Below are 20033 nucleotides of genomic sequence, written 5' to 3' on the forward strand. Positions count from 1 at the left end.
TTCTACGCCTGCAGTGAGCCATTGAAGCTTTATTGGAAATTCCTATATAATTATTCATGTACAATTATGTCTTTGAAAACTGATGATTTTATGCAGCAATAAATATGAAAAATGATCATAGCTTCTATGGGAACTGGACACATTTTATGGACGCTATGTGAATTGACAAACTCATGTGGACTGCTGAATTTGAATAAAATAAGATTTTGAACACCTGTGCTTGGTTATTTAGGGGTTTATTTGAGACTCATGTGGTGCTCATGTGAATATCCTTAATTTTATGGCTTCAGACCAATATCTTTTCTCACTTAAAACATCGTTTTATGTTTTTAATTTCCAAGTTCTTTACACCGGAAGGTGATTATGAAACCTTATAAAAGAACATTATAATTAAGCAATAAGGCACGAGGATGTGTGGTAAACGGCCAATATACCATGCTAAGGACTGTTCTTAGCGCGTGGCTGGTGTATTGGCCACATACACAAACCCCCGAGGTTCCTTATTCCTATTCTAAACTGATTACCAATGTAATTGAAGCTGTAAAAATAAATGTTTTGTCATACCCGTGGTATACGGCCTGATATACCACGGCTGTCAGCCTATCAGCATTCGGGGCACGAACCACCCACTTTATAACACAGTTTAACATGCCCTCCTTGTGAATATTCACAATGTTGTACGTTTTGATAAGATCCCTGCTCATATTAAAATGGCGAGAGCAAGGAAACAAAGACTGAAGTAAATATTTACTATGCGATAACACAATGTTGCTGGCTAGATAGATAACTACACAAGCCAGAAATATGGCCGAGCAGTTCTCAGTGGAAGGGTTCTGAAATATTCTCTCTCGCTGAGACGAGTTGTGACCGTGAATACAATCATCCATCTCGGTGGAAACAACTTGGGACACACAAAGGGGACAGCTCTGATGCGTCAGATGCGAGCTGATTTGGAGGTAGTCCGAATGCTCCCTGGGACAATGGTGAGCTACTCTGACATCAAACAGTGGAAGATTTGGATGTTCCTCCGTGGCAGGCGCATGCCCACAATCCAACACTTTGCATTAAATCACTGTGTCCCTGGACAGTACTATAGGGCATGGTTTCCCAAACTCGGTCCTGGGGCTCCTCCTGGGTACACGTTTTGGTTTTTGCTCTAGCGCTACACAGCTGATGAAAATAATCAAAGCTTGATGATGAGTTGGTTATTTGAATCAGCAGTGTAGTGCTAGGGCAAAACCCCCAAATGTGCGCCAAGTGGTATCAACCATTCCTGAACCTGACTCTAAAAACAAGCCACCGATGGACAGTACCAAAATAGATACTCTATTGATTCTGTTCAATGCCCCATATACTGAGCATTCTTTATGTAGCGGGAATTTAATATAATAGCTTAAATTGAAAAGAAAGGATTGATGCTTCAATTGTTACTTTGTATATTACTTCATAAATCTGATGCCACGGTATTGGGATATCGAAAATCTGTTCCCAACTATGTTGAATTTAATGCGGTATAGTTGTCAACCCTCTTGACCATAAGTGAAACTGATACATGTTACGATTTATATTGGTCATTTTTAGCCATTTACGATGAATTCATTCCTTTCTCTTTTAAGGAATTGCCTCTTCCATTTTTGTGGCAGAGCTGCGATGAACTGGTTATAATTTTGTATTGAGCATACATTTCCTTACACCATGATTAATTGCTTGTGTGACATAATTTTACCTTTGTTGTTTACAATGTCATTCAATAACATGATACCTTCCGTTTACATTCTCTACAAGAAAATGTTTTTTCCTCTATCAGTACTTTCGAGATTAGTCATATTTTTTGCTGTAATATGGCCTATGTTCTGCCTCTTCTGGAGGATAACATTTAAATAGTAGCCTACTCTGTTTGGCTTCATTTAAAAATGATACTTTAAACAGAGTTCCATTGTCAATCCACCAGAAATGGATGGTTTTAATCTGCATAACAGCAAAGAGACCCCTTTTGAAAATGGCTGTCTAGCACAGGAGGTTGGTGGCACCTTAATTGGGGAGGAAGGGCCAACAAGTGCTCAGCATATGTCGGGAACTCCTTCAAGACTGCTGGAAAAGCATTCCAGGTGAAGCTGGTTGAGAGAATGCCAAGAGTGTGCAAAGCTGTCATCATGATAATGTGTGGCTACTAAGAAGAATTTAAAATATATTTTTAATTGTTTAACACATTCTTGGTTACTACATGATTCCATATGTGAAATTTCATAGTTTTGATGTCAGGAATGAGTAGGAGTGTCCGAACGTTTGACTGGTCCTGTATGTATGGAAACACTTATCTCCCTCACTAGCTTTAAGCACCAGCTGTCAGAGCAGCTCACAGATTACTGCACCTGTACATAGCCATCTATAATTTAGCCCAAACAACTACCTCTGCCCATACTGTATTTAGTTATTTATTTTGCTCTTTTGCACCCCATTATTTATATGTCTACTTTGCACTTTCTTCCACTGCAAATCTACCATTCCAGTGTTTTACTTGCTATATTGTATTTACTTCGCCACCATGGCTTTTTTTTGCCTTTACCTCACTTATCTCACCTCATTTGCTCACATTGTATATAGACTTATTTTTCTACTGTATGTTTGTTTTACTCCATGTTTAACTCTGTGTTGTTGTATGTGTCGAACTGCTTTGCTTTATCTTGGCCAGGTCGCAATTGTAAATGAGAACTTGTTCTCAACTTGCCTACCTGGTTAAATAAAGGTGAAATAAAAAAAATTAAAAAATGTAAATTAGATATTTCTGTATTTCACTTTCAATAAATTAGCAAACATTTCTAAAATCATGTTTTCACTGTTTTATGAGATATTGTGTGTTGATGGGTGAGATTATTTTTCAATGGTTTGCTGGTGTTGAAATTAGCGAAGGGGTGGGGTGGGGGGATTGGGCTGTGAGGTTACTTTTGCAAGGGTTGGAGACTCCCAATTGCTAACATGTATAGAGACCAATAGTAATGATGTCTCTTTGTAGGGACTAACTCCGCCATGGTTCTTTGAACAAAGCCTATGGGAAAATGAATGGAGTTTTGTAGGGTTTTTGGATAAACGCCGAAAATAAGTTTTGCGGTGAAGACAGGTTTAGGAGATCTTATACGTTTTGTTCTATGAGATAATCTCCATCAGCTAATGTCACTTTTTGGGAATTTTGAAGCATTTATGTAATTAAGAAAAGCATTTGTGGACTAAAAACATTATGTTACTCAACATAGAGTTTGTCTGAAGTTACACATCACAGTATTACAACTGCGTGAACGTTTTGGAATACTGTGTGCTTATTGTTTAGAAAGTATTTAGTATTTAAGTATAAGTAGCCCACACTTTCGATGAGGCCACGCAAAAAGACTTAACTGATGATTAGTAAAGGAGTTTATAAAGACCTATATTACATATCTTATGTAATGGTCTTATAAATATTTGTGTAACGATGTGCGCTGAGAGTTGGGAATCAAGATCAGGGAGTGAGTGATTTAATCAATAAACGAAACATAATAGAAAACAAGAAATACAAACACAAACGCCACACAGACAAAACTGAAACAGAAACAATGACGCCTGGGGAAGGAACCAAAGCGAGTGACATATATAGGGCAGGTAATCAAGGAGGTGATGGAGTCCAGGTGATTGTAATAACTTGCTGATGACCGTAACGATGGTGACAGGTGTGCGCCATAACGAGCAGCCTGGTGACGTAGAGGCCGGAGAGGGAGCACAAGTGACAGTACCCCCTCCCTGACGCACGGCTCCAGCCGCACCAAGATGACGAGCCCGGGGATCGGGAGCGGACCGGACACCTCTGCTAAGGAGTGGGAACCTGTCTACCTAGAGCGCCAGATATCTTATAAGAAATCCCGCTATGACCTCCGACGAACCATCAAACAGGCAAAGTGCCAATACAGGACTAACATTAAATCGTACTACACCGGCTCCGACGCTCGTCAGATGTGGCAGGGCCTACAAACTATTACAGACTACAAAGGGAAGCGCAGCCGCGAGCTGCCCAGTGACACGAGCCTTCCAGATGAGCTAAATAACTTCTATGCTCGCTTCGAGGCAGGTAACACTGAAACATGCATGAGAGCCTCAGCTGTTCCGGACGACTGTGTGATCACGCTCTCCGCAGCCGATGTGAGGAAGACTTTCGAACAGGTCAACATTCACAAGGCCACAGGGCCAGACGGATTACCAGGACGTGTACTCCGAGCATGCGCTGACCAACTGGCAAGTGTCTTCACTGACATTTTCAACCTCTCCCTGTCTGAGTCTGTAACACCAACATGTTTCAACCAGACCACCATTGTCCCTGTGCCCAAGAAAAACTAAGATAACCTGCCTAAATGACTACCGACCCGTAGCACTCACATCTGTAGCCATGAAATGCTTTGAAAGGCTGGTCATGGCTCACATCAACACCATTATCCCAGAAACTCTACACCCACTCCAATTTGCATACCACACCAAAAGATCCACAGATGATGCAATCTCTATTGCACTCCACACTGCCTTGTCACACCTGGACAAAAGGAACACCTATGTGAGAATGCAATTCATTGACTACAGCTCAGTGTTCAACACCATAGTGCCCTCAAAGCTCATCACCCTGGGACTAAACACATCCCTCTGTAACTGGATCCTGGACTTCATGATGGGCCGCCCCCAGGTGGTAAGGGTAGGGGTGCGTGCTCAGCCCCCTCCTGTACTCCCTGTTCACTCATGACTGCACGGCCAGGCATGACTCCAACACCATCATTAAGTTTTCTGATGACACAACAGTGGTAGGCCTGATCACCGACAACGATGAGACAGCCAATAGGGAGGAGGTCAGAGACCTGACCGTGTGGTGCAAGGACAACAACCCCCCTCAACGTGATCAAGACAAAGGAAATGATTGTGGACTGCAGGAAAAGGAGGACCGAGCACGCCCCCATTCTCATTGACTGGGCTTTAGTGGAGCAGGATGAGAGCTTCAAGTTCCTTGGCGTCCACATCACCAACAAACTAACATGGTCCAAGCACACCAAGACAGTTGTGAAGAGGGCACGACAAAACCTATTCCCCCTCAGTAGACTGAAAAGATTTGGCATGGTTCCTCAGATCCTCAAAGGTTTTACAGCTGCACCATCGAGAGCATCCTGACGGGTTGGTTCACTGCCTGGTATGGCAACTGCTTGGCCTCCGACCGCAAGGCACTACAGAGGGTAGTGCTGACAGCCCAGTACATCACCGAGGCCAAGCTTCCTGCCAACCAGGACCTCTATACAAGGCGGTGTCAGAGGAAGGCCCTAAAAATTGTCAAAGACTCCAGCCACCCTAGCCATAGACTGTTCTCTCTGCTACCGCACGGCAAGCGGTACCTGAGCACCAAGTCTAGGTCCAAGAGGCTCCTAAATAGCTTCTACCAAAAGTCATAAGACTCCTGAACAGCAAATCAAATGGCTAATCACTTTGTCAACCACAACGTGTTGTAGACTGACTGTACAAAACATTATGAACATAGACTGGTATAGACTGACCAGGTGAAAGCTGCGATCCCTTATTAATTTCACCTGTTAAAACCACTTTAATCAGTGTAGATGAAGGGTAGGAGACAGGTTAACAGTCAGTCATAAAGACTGAGATGTGTATATTCCTACAACGTTATAGTGAGAGAATAATGTAAGAAAATCCAATGTTGAGCATTTATTTAGTCCGCCACAAGATATCAGCGTAGTAAAATGATAAACGCGTATAGGTCTGCCCATCATGAACTTGACAGATGAGAGAGAAAAGCATTGAAAGAAATTAAAAAAGTTACTTTGGAACATGTATAGGCCTATTTCTTAAGATGAATTACAAGTAAATATCATATACCATGTAAACAGAGCCCAACCGTTGTCGAAAAATCAACCCATCAACAGTGTTATAGCTCTCCACATACTGTACTTTGAAACATTTCGTTATGAATCATTATACATTATGGATTTTCACCTGCAGTTTAACAGAAATGCATTCAGTCATTGAACTATAAACTCAGTTGAAGACACACTATGGACATTTAGTTGTTAATTGTTTACATCAAATTTTGGCTTAATTTCTGGACAATATGACTCTCCATTTGGGGGACCACTTTTGGATCAAGAGGCACAAGTTCCATATATCCTCTTTAATTATTCTTATGTGATGTGACCTAAGCAAGTGTTCGGATCCGAACTCGGAATGTAAATTGATGGGCATAGGGACCCTGCAGGTGCATTGTTCCTTGTGCATTCATCTTTTCTATGGTCTCTCCCCAATGATGTGTATAAACCCTGGATTGCTGATGCTTTGTAATTGTCACGTCCTGACCAGTGAAAGACGTCATTTGCCATAGTAGTATGGTCAGGACGTGGCAGGGGGGTTTGTTTGTATGTATTTTGGGTTTTCTGTTTCTATGTGGGTTTTTCTAGTATTCTATTTCTATGTTTTGTTTTCCATGTTTTGGCCGGGTATGGTTTCCAATCAGAGGCAGGTGTCTTTCGTCGTCTCTGATTGGAAGCCATGCTTAGGCAGCCTGTTTTCCTTTGGGGTTTGTGGGTAGTTTTTTTTCCATTTTGTCTGAGTACCTTACGGAACTGTTGGCTGTCATTTTGTTACTTTGTTTAAGTGTTCTCCTAAAATAAAGTAAGAATGAGCACTCTACACGCTGCGCATTGGTCTCCATTTTACGACCCCTGTGACAGAACTACCCACCACCAACGGACCAAGCAGCGTGCATTCTTGAGGAAGAAGAGCAGAACCAAGCAGTATGGTTCAGAGGAGTGGACCTGGGAGGAGATCTTAGATGGGACAGGACGCTGGACAAGCCCTGGGGAGTATCGCCATCCGCAGTGGGAGATAGAGGCAGCGAAGGCGGAACGACGATACCTTGAGGAACGGCTAGGCAGGCAAGAAGAGGCTGAGAGGCAGCGGCCCCACATTTTTTTGGGGGGGAAACATGGGCAGATTGGCGAAGGCGAGGTTAAGACCTGAGCCAACTTCCCGTGCTTACCGTGGGGAGCGAGTGACGGTAGAAGCACTGTGTTATGCGGTAGTGCACACGGTGCCGCCCATGCGCACTTACAGCCCGGTGCGCTCAGTGCAAGCTCCTCACCGTTGCCGTGCTAGAGTGGGCCGTCAGCCAGGAAGAAGTGCGCCGGCTCAGCGTATCTGCTCTCCAGTGCGTCTCTACGGCCCAGGTTATCCTGCGCCTGCTCTACGCACGGTACCCCCCGTTCACCAGCGCAGCACAGTTCGTCCTGTACCAGCGCCCTGCCCTTGCTGGGCTGCAGTGACCATCCAGCCAGGACGGGGTGTGCCAGCCCTAAGCGCCAGACCTCCAGTGCGCCTCCAAGGCCCAGTGTACCCTGTGCCTGTTCCGCGCACTCTCCCTCCTGTGCGCCACCATAGCCCAGTACGTCCTGTGCCTGCTCCGCGCACTCTCCCTCCAGTGCGCCACCATTGCCCATTACGTCGTGTTCCTGCTTCTCGCACTCTTCCTCCAGTACGCCTCCATAGCCCAGTACAGCCGGTGCCTGCTTTGAGCACACGGTCCTTAGTGCGTCTCCCCAGTCTGGTGAGACCAGTTCCAGCTCCCCGTAGGAAGCCTCCAGTGATGCTCAATGGTCCGAAGCCTCCAGCAATAATCCATGGCACTAAGCCTCCAGTGATGATCCATGGCCCGGAGCCTGTAGGGGGATGATCCATGGCACGAAGCCTCCAGTGATGATCCATGGCCCAGAGCCTGTAGGGATGATCCATGGCACGAAGCCTCCAGTGATGATCCATGGCCCGGAGCCTGTAGGGATGATCCATGGCACGAAGCCTCCAGTGATGATCCATGGCCCGGAGCCTCCAGTGATGATGCATGGCACAAAGCCTCCAGTGACGATCCATGGCCCGGAACCAGTAGTGATGATCCATGCCACGGAGCCTGCAGCGACACTCCTCAGCCCGGGGCCTCCAGCGACGCTCCTCAGCCCGGGGCCTCCAGCGACGTCCCTCAGGCCGGGGCCTCCCGCGACGCCTCTCAGCCCGGGGCCTTCAGCGGCGGCCTGCAGCCCGGAGCCTCCAGCGACGGCCTGCAGCCCGGATCCTCCAGCGGTGGCCTGCAGCCCAGATCCTCCAGCGACGCCCCTCAGCCCGGGGCCTCCAGCAACACCCCTCAGCCCGGGGCCTCCAGCGACGCCCTTCAGCCCGGGGCCTCCAGCGACGCCTCTCAGCCCGGGGCCTTCAGCGGCGGCCTGCAGCCCGGAGCCTCCAGCGGCGGCCTGCAGCCCGGAGCCTCCAGCGACGGCCTGCAGCCCGCATCCTCCAGCAGCGGCCTGCAGCCGAGATCCTCCAGCGGCGGCCTGCAGCCCAGATCCTCCAGCGGCGGCCTGCAGCCCATATCCTCCAGCGGTGGTCTACAGCACAGAGCTTCCGGTAAGGATCTAAAGTCCGATTCCTCCGATAATGATCCACAGGCCAGGGTTACAGAAGCGGTGGGATCTGCGGGTGGAACGGGGGTTACGCCCTGATCCGGAACCACCTCCATTGCTGAAGGATCGGAGGCAGAGGAGAGGTCTGGGTGTAGCGCATGAGCCGCCATAGACGTTTGTCACCCTCCCTTCCCTCCCTTTGTGTTTGGGGTTGTTTTTGTTGGGTTTTTGTTTGGGTGCAGTCGAGGTCTGCACCTTCGGGGGGGGGGGGTACTGTCACGTCCTGACCAGTGAAAGAGGTCACTTGCCATAGTAGTATGGTCAGGGCGTGGCAGGGGGGTTTGTTTTGCATGTATTTTGGGTTTTCTGTTTCTATGTGGGTTTTCTAGTATTCTATTTCTATGTTTTGTTTTCCATGTTTTGGCCGGGTATGGTTTCCAATCAGGGGCAGGTGTCTTTCGTTGTCTCTGATTGGAAGCCATACTTAGGCAGCCTGTTTTCCTCAGGGGTTTGTGGGTAGTTGTTTTCCGTTTTCTGTGAGTACCTTACAGAACTGTTGGCTGTCGTTTTGTTATTTTGTTTAAGTGTTCTCCTAAAATAAAGTAAGAATGAGCCCTCTACACGCTGCGCCTTGGTCTCCATTTTACGACCCCTGAGACAGTAATGGCGAAAGAGAGGCTTTGAAGCCACAGGCCGCCACATTGGCACACCCCAGAATGAGCAGTACTCCATAGGAATGAATGGAATTCTACAATATTTCAATAAAATGTTTCAAGGATACAATTTCATGTATTTAAGTAATTCTTTGTTGTGGTGGGGGAGTAACATTAACACTCTCAAAATATAAAATGTTCATGTTCAGTTCAATGAATATCATTTTCATGTATACACTAAGGTGTCTGTAATAGAATATATTTGTCAAAAAACAAATGTAGACATTAATAAATGCATTTCTCTAGCTTTTTTTTTACAATGAAGGAGGAGTACCAAAATGGCTGTGCGGTGGCTTCAAAGCAGGGCCCCCTGTCAGTCATCTAAGGTTAATACATATTATGGTCTCCTCCTCTTCTATGAAATTGATTTGGACTGCATTTGCTGTAACAGTCTTGAAGTCAGCATGGACATGAATTTGTCAGCGCGTTGGGCTTTGGTTCTTTTTCTGTTGGCATTTGTAGATTTGAAAATAGTCTCTGCTACAGGTGAGTTCTTCTAATTTGCCTACTTTGCATTATTTGTCATTATTTGTCATGAAACAAACTGTGACAATTTGATTAGTTTTTTGAAGAAGCCTGCTACACTTGACTTAGGTGTTATAGCCTACCTAAGTGGTTATAAACAATAGCCTATAATTGTGCATAGCCCCTTTGCAAACTATTTTGTTGCTACCTTACTAAGAGATACAAGCCAACCCTTATGACTTTGAAACAATCCAGCCTACCCTTGGCCATTTTACGCATACACTGTAAAAACAATTCTAGTTGTTTCAACTAATTATTATGAAGTAAGTGGTTCCAAAGCCTTTTTCAGTTTATTCAACTTCTAGATAAAAGTGTGACCTGAACTCAACATTTTTAGTTGGCCCAAACTTAGCTCCAACTTGACAAAACATATGCAAAAATTAAGTCAACATATAATGATGTGTTTGTCAACTTGTGTCATATGTTCATTTAACTCAAAATTTTAATTTGGGCATCATAAAAGCACTATTTGTGTGTCTGTGTGTAACCAGTTGCACAGCCTTTTTAGTTAACATACAATGTTTTCAACCTACATATTTGAACCAATAGATTGTGAGTGTTCAGAAGGCTGTCATGCATTTTCATGGGTGTTATGGGGGAAACATTGATGATTGGGGACAAATGTCTCCAAAACTATTAATTAGACACTAAATTACTTGGAGCATGGCCTACAAACTTTCCAGAGATGCAAATTCCTATTCGTCAAATCCATCTCGACACAAACATGATAGATTTTCATAAATTGGTTCAGTCTAATTGTGTCCATGTTCATGTCTCTTTGTGGTAAGTTGAGTTCCTTGACATCTGCTCAAATTGTGTTCCCAAAGACAAGCCTGGAGTGTGCCCTCGATGGGGCATAGGGATATGTGTAGAGTCATGTTCCAATGACAGTGACTGCCCCAATGATGAAAAATGCTGCTTCAATGGATGTGGTCATGTCTGCATTGCACCTTACACAGGTAGGATATGGTCCCAGAGTGACAGATACACCCATCTATTGCATTCATTACTGCTGCATTACTCTGGAAACAAGAATGCTGGAGCTCTCTTTAGAGCTAAGACACTCAATTAAGAAGTCACATAATAGAAAGACTTCAATGGGAAGTGTCAGTGTAGGTGTAACGGTCTTCGTCGTCCTCGGATGAAGGGGAAGAGAAATCAGACCAAAATGCAGCGTGGTAAGTGTTCGTCATTTTAATGTACAACTGAACACGAAAGCAACAAGCAAAACAAAAGAACAACCGAACAGTTCCGGCAAGTGCAAAACACTAAACAGAAAATATCTACCCACAAACCCCAAAGGAAAAACAGGCTGCCTAAGTATGACTCCCAATCAGCAACAACGATATACAGCTGTTCCTGATTGAGAGTCACACCCGGCCGAAACAAAGAAATCCCAAACATAGAAACACGGACATAGAATGCCCACCCAAATCACACCCTGACCAAACCTAAATAGAGACATAAAAAGGCTCTCTCAGGTCAAGGCGTGACAGTAGGCTGACAAGTTGCTACCATAAACCTATTTGTAATGGGGAAATGTAAGATCGCTAAAGATCATATTTAGTTTAGAGTGATTAACAAAACATTTAGTGTATACAGTTTATGTAATACACAATATTTCCAGTATCCTAGTTGTGACACTCAAGGTGTGGGTTGACGGTCACTAGACTTGATGCTGAATGTTATGGATTGTTCTCATATCTGTTGAAAGGGAATGACGCCAGACTGGATGTCCAAGTACAAGGACCGAGGACACACTGATTATTCACTGTTGTATTGTACTGATGACATTCTGTGAACACTGTTTGATTCTGTAGCAGCTAACATTTATCGTAAGCATCTCCACACAAATATGACTGATTTTCAGAAAATGGTTCAGTCTAATTGTGTCCATGTTCATGTCTCTTTGTGGTAAGTCGGGTTCCCTGACATGTCTGCTCAAATTGTGTTCTCCCAAAGACAAGCCTGGAGTGTGCCCTCGTAGACGATGGGGCATGGGGATATGTGCAGAGTTATGTTCCAATGACAGTGACTGCCCCAATGATGAAAAATGCTGCCACAATGGATGTGGGCATGACTGCTTTGCACCTACACAGGTAGGATATGGTCCCAGAGTGACAGATACACACATTCATTGCATTCATTATTGCTGCATTACTCTGGAAACAAGAAAGATGGAGCTTGTAATGTACATTTCATACACATAGAGATATATGTTTCACGTACACTCTCTTTAGAGCTGAGACACTAAATTAATAAGATTTCCAAGATCCATGCAGGTCTTTAGAGTATATACCAATGTTGTGCAACATCTATACACTCTGAGTATACCAAACGTTTTCCCTCAGAAAAGCCTCAATTCATCAGGGCATGGACTCTACAAGGTGTTGAAAGCAGTCCATTGGGATGCTGGCCCATGTTGACTCCAGAGCTTCTCACAGTTGTGTCATGTTGGCTGGATGTCCTTTGGTTGGTGGACTGTTGGCGGCAGGGTTGTCTAGTGGTTAGAGCGTTGGACTAGTAATCAAAAGGTTGCAAGAGCAAATCCCCGAGCTGACAAGGTAAAAATCTGTCGTTAAGAACAAGGCAGTTAACCCACTGTTCCTAGGCCGTCATTGAAAATAAGAATTTGTTCTTATTAACTGACTTGCCTAGCTAAAAAAAGTAAAATATATAAAAAATGTAAAAAATCTTTGATACACACAGGAAATTGTTGAGCATGAAAAACCCAGTAGCGTTGCAGTTCTTGACACAGTCAAACTGGTGCGCCTGGCACCTACTGCCATACCCTGTTCAAAGGCACTTACATCTGTTGTCTTGCCCATTCACCCTCCTGAATGGCACATACACATAATCCATGTGTCTATTGTCTCAAGGCTTAAAAATCCTTCATCCTTATTTAACCTGTCTCCTCCCCTTCATCTACACTGATTGAAGTGGATTTAACAAGATACATCAAAATGGGATCATAGCTTTTTCCTGGATTCACCTGGTCAGTCTCTGTCATGGAATGAGCAGGTGTTCATAATGTTGTGTTCAGTCAGTGTGTAACACGCTGTTGTTGATCAAGTAATACAAATGTATATTTCAGGGAAAAGGATTTTGGGAATATCAGGCTGAGACTTCAGAGGAGTAGCAACATACGTTTCTTACGATACAGCAATTCACAGAACATTAAGCTGACAATTTGTCAAGGGCCACCAACAGAATTCCAACTCATTGTAATAGTAATACCTTAATGGAAAGAATCAGTGTACAGATGATTTCCAGTGTTCTACTTGTGACACTCAAGGTGTGAGTTGATGGTCACTGGACTTGATGCTGAATGTTATGGATTGTTCTCATATCTGTTGATAGAGATTGACGCCAGACTTGAGGTACAAGGGTCGAGGACACACTGATTATTCACTGTTATATTGTATTGATGACATTCTGTCAACATTGTGTGATTCTGTAGCAGCTGACAAAGTCACTGCCTGTTTGTTTTGACTTCCTACAAGCCTCTAGAGCTGGTGTTTACAGAACATTTGGTGCTGTCTGATTAGAGTAGAAAGGGCATGTTTCCAAGATGCCAGTTAGACATTTTCTCTGCTTCTGTGCTGGAAGTGTTTCCCTGTTGCAACTTGTAATAAACTGGATATAATTTTTTTCTAAATAAAAAATAATTACTATTAACCCATCCACCTCTTTGGAGGACACAAACATTTTGGGGGTTTTACAGCTTTTCTGCTGCATATACATATATATACATTTTACATATACATTTTATATGGATAGATTTGTTATGGATAGATTTGATTGACTTTACCTGCGACTGCTTTTCTTGATTGTTAACCTGGAAATTCCTATAACACCTATGTTTCTACTGTATAACTGACCGCTTTTTCTCTGTTACCATAGTGAAGCCCGGTCGCTGTGTCCTGCCCAAGGGGACCTACATGTGTGCCGAGTACTGTTACAAAGATGGCCAGTGCCCCGAGGAACAGAAGTGTTTCCGGAAATGTTGATTCTACGCCTGCAGTGAGCCATTGAAGCTTTATTGGAAATTCTTATTAGTTATAAGAAATAACTAGAAAATTCTAATTATTACATGTACAATTATGTCTATGAAAACTGATGACTTTATGCAATAATAAATATGAAAAATAATCATAGCTTTTATGGAAACTGGACAAACTTCATGGACGCTCTGTGAATTGACAAACTCACGTGGATTGCTGAATTTGAATAAAACCAGATTTTGAACACCTGTGCTTGGTTTTTTAGGGGTTTATTTGAGACTCATGTGGTGCTCATGTGAATATCCTTAATATTCCGGCTTCAGACCAGTGCCAATTTTCACTTAAAACATTTTTTTGTTGTTTTTAATTTCCATGTGTTTTACACATATTGTTTAGAAAGTATTTAGTATTTAAGTATAAGTAGCCCACACTTTAGATGAGGCCACGCAAAAAGACTTAACTGATGATTAGTAAAGTAGTTTATACAGACCTATACTACATATACTATGTAACGGTCTTATACATATTTGTGGAACGATGTGCGCTGAGAGTTGGGAAGCAAGTTCAGGGAGTGAGTGATTTAATCAATAAAGGAAACATAATAGAAAACAAGAAACACAAACACCGCACAGACAAAACTGAAACAGAAACAATGACGCCTGAGGAAGGAACCAAAGCGAGTGACATATATAGGGCAGGTAATCAAGGAGGTGATGGAGTCCAGGTGAGTGTCATAACGTGCTGATGACCGTAACGATGGTGACAGGTGTGCGCCATAACGAGCAGCCTGGTGACCTAGAGGCCGGAGAAGGAGCACAAGTGACAGTACCCCCTCCCTGACGCACGGCTCCAGCCGCAACCAAGATGAAGATCCCAGGGATCAGGAGCGGACCGGTCACCTGGCCAAGATAAAGCAAAGCAGTTTGACAACATACAACAACACAGAGTTACACATGGAGTAAAACAAACATACAGTCAATAATACAGTAGAAAAATAAGTCTATATACAATGTGAGCAAATGAGGTGAGATAAGGGAGGTAAAGGCAAAAAAAAGCCATGGTGGCAAAGTAAATACAATATAGCAAGTAAAACACTGGAATGGTAGATTTGTAGTAGAAGAAAGTGCAAAGTAGAAATAAATAATGGGGTACAAAGGAGCAAAATAAAATAAAATAAATAAATACAGTAGGGGAAGAGGTAGTTGTTTGGGCTAAATTATAGATGGGGCTCTGTACAGGTGCAGTGATCTGTGAGCTGCGCTGACAGCTGGTGCTTAAAGCTAGTGAGGGAGATAAGTGTTTCCAGTTTCAGAGATTTTTGTAGTTCGTTCCAGTCATTGGCAGCACAGAACTCGAATGAGAGACGGCCAAAGGAGGAATTGGCTTTGGGGGTGACCAGAGAGATATACCTGCTGGAGTGCGTGCTACAGGTGGGTGCTGCTATGGTGACCAGTGAGCGGAGATAAGGGGGGACTTTACCTATCAGGGTCTTGTAGATGACCTGAAGCCAGTGGGTTTGGCGACGATTATGAAGCGAAGGCCAGCCAACGAGAGCGTACAGGTCGCAGTGGTGGGTAGTATATGGGGCTTTGGTGACAAAACGGATGGCACTGTGATAGACTGCAGTTTGTTGCGTAGGGTATTGGAGGCTATTTTGTAAATGACATTGCCGAAGTCGAGGATCGGTAGGATGGTCAGTTTTACGAGGGTGTGTTTGGCAGCATGTGTGAAGGATGCTTTGTTGCGAAATAGGAAGCCAATTCTAGATTTCACTTTGGTTTGGAGATGTTTGATGTGAGTCTGGAAGGAGAGTTTACAGTCTAACCAGACACCTAGGTATTTGTAGTTGTCCACATATTCTAAGTCAGAACCGTCCAGAGTAGTGATGCTGGACAGGCGGGCAGGTGCAGGCAGCGATCGGTTGAAGAGCATGCATTTAGTTTTACTTGTGTTTAGGAGCAGTTGGAGGCCACGGAAGGAGAGTTGTATGGCATTGAAGCTCGTCTGGAGGGTTGTTAATTAACACGGTGTCCAAAGAAGGGCCAGAAGTATACAGAATGGTGTCGTCTGCGTAGAGGTGGATCAGAGACTCACCAGCAGCAAGAGCGACATCATTGATGTATACAGAGAAAAGAGATGGCCCGAGATTTGAACCCTGTGGCACCCCCATAGAGACTGCCAGAGGTCTGGACAACAGGCCCTCCGATTTGATACACTGAACTCTATCAGAGAAGTAGTTGGTGAACCAGGCGATGCAATCATTTGAGAAGCCAAGGCTATTGAGTCTGCCGATGAGGATGTGGTGATTGACAGAGTCGAAAGCTTTGGCCGGGTCACTGAATACGGCAGCACAGTATTGTTTCTTATCGATGGCGGTTGCGATATCGTTTAGGACCTTGAGCGTGGCTGAGGTGCACCCATGACCAGCTCTGAAACCAGATTGCATAGCGGAGAAGGTGCGGTGGGATTCGAAATGGTCGGTAATCTGTTTGTTGACTTGGCTTTCGAAGACCTTAGAAAGGCAGGGTAGGATGGATATAGGTCTGTAGCAATTTGGGTCAAGAGTGTCCCCTCCTTTGAAGAGGGGGATGACAGCAGCTGCTTTCCAATCTATGGGAATCTCAGACGACACGAAAGAGAGGTTGAACAGGCTAGTAATAGGGGGTTGCAATAATTTCAGCAGATAATTTTAGAAAGAAAGGGTCCAGATTGTCTAGCCCGGCTGATTTGTAGGGGTCCAGATTTTGCAGCTCTTTCAGAACATCAGCTGAATGGATTTGTGAGAAGGAGAAATGGGGAAGGCTTGGGCGAGTAGCTGTGGGGGTGCAGTGCTGTTGAATGCAGTAGGGGTAGCCAGGTGGAAAGCATGGCCAGCCGTAGAAAAATGCATATTGAAATTCTCAATTACAGTGGGTTTATCGGTGGTGACAGAGTTTCCTATCCTCAGTGCAGTGGGTAGTTGGGAGGAGGTGTTCTTATACTCAATGGACTTTACAATGTCCCAGAACTTTTTTGAATTTGTGTTGCAGGAAGCAAATTTCTGTTTGAAAAAGCTAGCCTTGGCTTTTCTAACTGCCTGTGTATATTGGTTTCTAACTTCCCTGAAAAGTTGCATATCACGGGGGCTGTTCGATGCTAATGCAGAACGCCACAGGATGTTTTTGTATTGGTTAAGGGCAGTCAGGTCTGGGGAGAATCAAGGGCTATATCTGTTCCTGGTTCTAAATTTCTTGAAAGGGGCATGCTTATTTAAGATGGTGAGGAAGGCATTTAAAAAAATAACCAGGCATCCTCTACTGACGGGATGAGGTCAATATCCTTCCAGGATACCAGGGCCAGGTTGATTAGAAAGGCTTGCTCGCTGAAATGTTTCAGGGAGCGTTTGACAGTGATGAGTGTAGGTCGTTTGACCGCTGATACATTACGGATGCAGGCAATGAGACAGTGATCACTGAGATCTTGGTTGAAAACAGCAGAGGTGTATTTAGAGGGCAAGTTTGTTAGGATGATATCTATGAGGGTGCCAGTGTTTACGGCTTTGGGGTGGTACCTGGTGGGTTCATTAATCATTTGTGTGAGATTGAGGGCATCAAGCTTGGATTGTAGGATGGCTGGGGTGTTAAGCATGTCCCAGTTTAGGTCACCTAGTAGCATGAGCTCTGAAGATAGATGGGGGCAATCAGTTCACATATGGTGTCCAGAGCACAGCTGGGGGCCGAGGGTGGTCTATAGCAGGCGGCAACGGTAAGAGACTTGTTTTTAGAGAGATGGATTTTTAAAAGTAGAAGTTCAAATTGTTTGGGTACAGACCTGGATAGTAGGACAGAACTCTGCAGGCTATCTCTGCAGTAGATTGCAACACCGCCCCCTTTGGCCGTTCTATCTTGTCTGAAAACGTTGTAGTTAGGGATGAAGATTTCAGAGTTTTTGGTGGACATTTTCAACCTCTCCCTGTCTGAGTCTGTAACACCAACATGTTTCAAACAGACCACCATAGTCCCTGTGCCCAAGAAAAACTAAGATAACCTGCGTAAATGACTACCAACCCGTAGCACTCACGTCTGTAGCCATGAATTGCTTTGAAAGGCTGGTCATGGCTCACATCAACACCATTATCCCAGAAACCCTAGACCCACTCCAATTTGCATACCACACCAAAAGGTCCACACCTGGACAAAAGGAACACCTATGTGAGAATGCTTTTCATTGACTACAGCTCAGTGTTCAACACCAGAGTGCCCTCAAAGCTCATCACTAAAGCTAAGGACCCTGGGACTAAACACCTCCCTCTGTAACTGGATCCTGGACGTCATGATGGGCCGCCCCCAGGTGGTAAGGGTAGGGGTGCGTGCTCAGCCCCTCCTGTACTCCCTGTTCACTCATTACTGCACGGCCAGGCACGACTCCAACACCATCATTAAGTTTTCTGTTGACACAACAGTGGTAGGCCTGATCACCGACAACGATGAGACAGCCTATAGGGAGGAGATTGTGGACTGCAGGAAAAGGAGGACCGAGCACGCCCCCATTCTCATTGACGGGGCTGTAGTGGAGCAGGATGAGAGCTTTAAGTTCCTTGGCGTCGACATCACCAACAAACTAACATGGTCCAAGCACACCAAGACAGTTGTGAAGAGGGCACGACAAAACCTATTCCCCCTCAGTAGACTGAAAAGATTTGGCATGGGTCCTCAGATCCTCAAAGGTTTTACAGCTGCACCATCGAGAGCATCCTGACGGGTTGGTTCACTGCCTGGTATGGCAACTGCTTGGCCTCTGACTGCAAGGCACTACAGAGGGTAGTGCGTACGGCGTACAGCCCAGTGCATCACCGGGGCCAAGCTTCCTGCCATCCAGGACCACTATACCAGGCGGTGTCAGAGGAAGGCCCTAAAAATTGTCAAAGACTCCAGCCACCCTAGTCATAGACTGTTCTCTCTGCTACCGCACGGCAAGCAGTACCGGAGCGACAAGTCTAGGTCCAAGAGGCTCTTAAATAGCTTCTTCCCCAAGCCATAAGACTTCTGAACAGCGAATCAAATGGCTAATCACTTTGTCAACCACAACGTGTTGTAGACTGACTGTACAAAACATTATGAACATAGATTGATATAGACTGACCAGGTGAAAGCTGCGATCCCTTATTAATTTCACCTGTTAAAACCACTTTAATCAGTGTAGATGAAGGGTAGGAGACAGGTTAACAGTCAGTCATATAGAATGTAATGTGTATAGTCCTACAAAGTTATTGTGAGAGAATAATGTAAGAAAATCCAATGTTGAGAATTTATTTAGTCCGCCACAAGATATCAGCGTAGTAAAATGATAAACGCGTATAGGTCTGCCCATCATGAACTTGACAGATGAGAGAGAAAAGCTTTGATAGAAATTAAAAAAGTTATTTTGGGACATGTATAGGCCTATTTCTTAAGATGAATTACAAGTAAATATCATATACCATGTAAACAGAGCGAGCCCAACCGTTGTCGAAAAATCAACCCATCAACAGTGTGCTATCTCTCCACATACTGTACTTTGAAACATTTCGTTATGAATCATTATACATTGTGGATTTTCACCTGCAGTTTAACAGAAATGCATTCAGTCATTGAACTATAAACTCAGTTGAAGAATGAGGTTAGTTGTTAATTGTTTACATCAAATTTTGGCTTAATATCTGGACAATATTACTCTCCGTTTGGGGGACCACTTTTGGATCAAGAGCACCCCCAGAGGCACAAGTTCCATATATCCTCTTTAATTATTCTGATTACATGTGACCTAAGCAAGTGTTTGGATCCGAACTCGGAATGTAAATTGATGGGCATAGGGACCCTGCAGGTGCATTGTTTTTTGTGCATTCATCTTTTCTATGGGCTCTCCCAAATGATGTGTATAAACCCTGGATTGCTGATGCTTTGTAACGGCCAAAGAGGCTTTGAAGCCACAGGCCGCCACATTGGCACACCCCAGAATGAGCAGAACTCCATAGGAATTAATGGAATTCTACAATATTTCAATAAAATGTTTCAAGGACACAATTTCATGTATTTAAGTCATTCTTTGTTGTGGTGGGGCAGTAACATTAACACTCTCAAAATATAAAATGTTCATGATCAGTTCAATTAATATAATTTTCATGTATACATTAAGGTGTCTGTAATGTCAAAAAAAGAAATGTAGATATTAATAAATGCATTTCTATAGCTTTTTTTTACAATGAAGGAGGAGTACCAAAATGGCTGTGCGGTGGCGTCTTAGCAGCGCCCCCTGTCAGTCATCTAAGGTTAATACATATTATGGTCTCCTCTTCTATGAAATTGATTTGGACTGCATTT

General features: G+C 44.2%; 1 protein-coding gene across 1 annotated transcript; it reads left to right on the top strand.

Annotated features, from left to right (window-relative positions):
- Nucleotides 1–9556: 9556 nt before the first annotated feature.
- Nucleotides 9557–13943, top strand: LOC106572149 (WAP four-disulfide core domain protein 18-like). The gene is made up of 4 exons (XM_014146041.2): nt 9557–9652; nt 10519–10650; nt 11654–11790; nt 13595–13943. Exons 1-4 carry the CDS (start codon nt 9571–9573, stop codon nt 13595–13597), a joined length of 354 nt encoding a protein of 117 aa, XP_014001516.1. The 5' UTR covers nt 9557–9570; the 3' UTR covers nt 13598–13943.
- The last annotated feature ends 6090 nt before the right edge of the window (nt 13944–20033 follow it).

Source organism: Salmo salar, chromosome ssa15 (assembly GCF_905237065.1).
Source record: "Salmo salar chromosome ssa15, Ssal_v3.1, whole genome shotgun sequence".
NCBI lineage: Eukaryota > Metazoa > Chordata > Actinopteri > Salmoniformes > Salmonidae > Salmo > Salmo salar.

What these genes read in the sequence shown, in the direction of transcription:
- LOC106572149 (XM_014146041.2), top strand. Translation starts at nt 9,571, where the DNA reads ATGGACATGAATTTGTCAGCGCGTTGGGCTTTGGTTCTTTTTCTGTTG. An exon ending in GAAAATAGTCTCTGCTACAG is followed by an intron (nt 9,653 to 10,518) that starts GTGAGTTCTTCT and finishes GTGTTCCCAAAG; the next exon opens with ACAAGCCTGGAGTGTGCCCT. An exon ending in CTGCATTGCACCTTACACAG is followed by an intron (nt 10,651 to 11,653) that starts GTAGGATATGGT and finishes GTTCTCCCAAAG; the next exon opens with ACAAGCCTGGAGTGTGCCCT.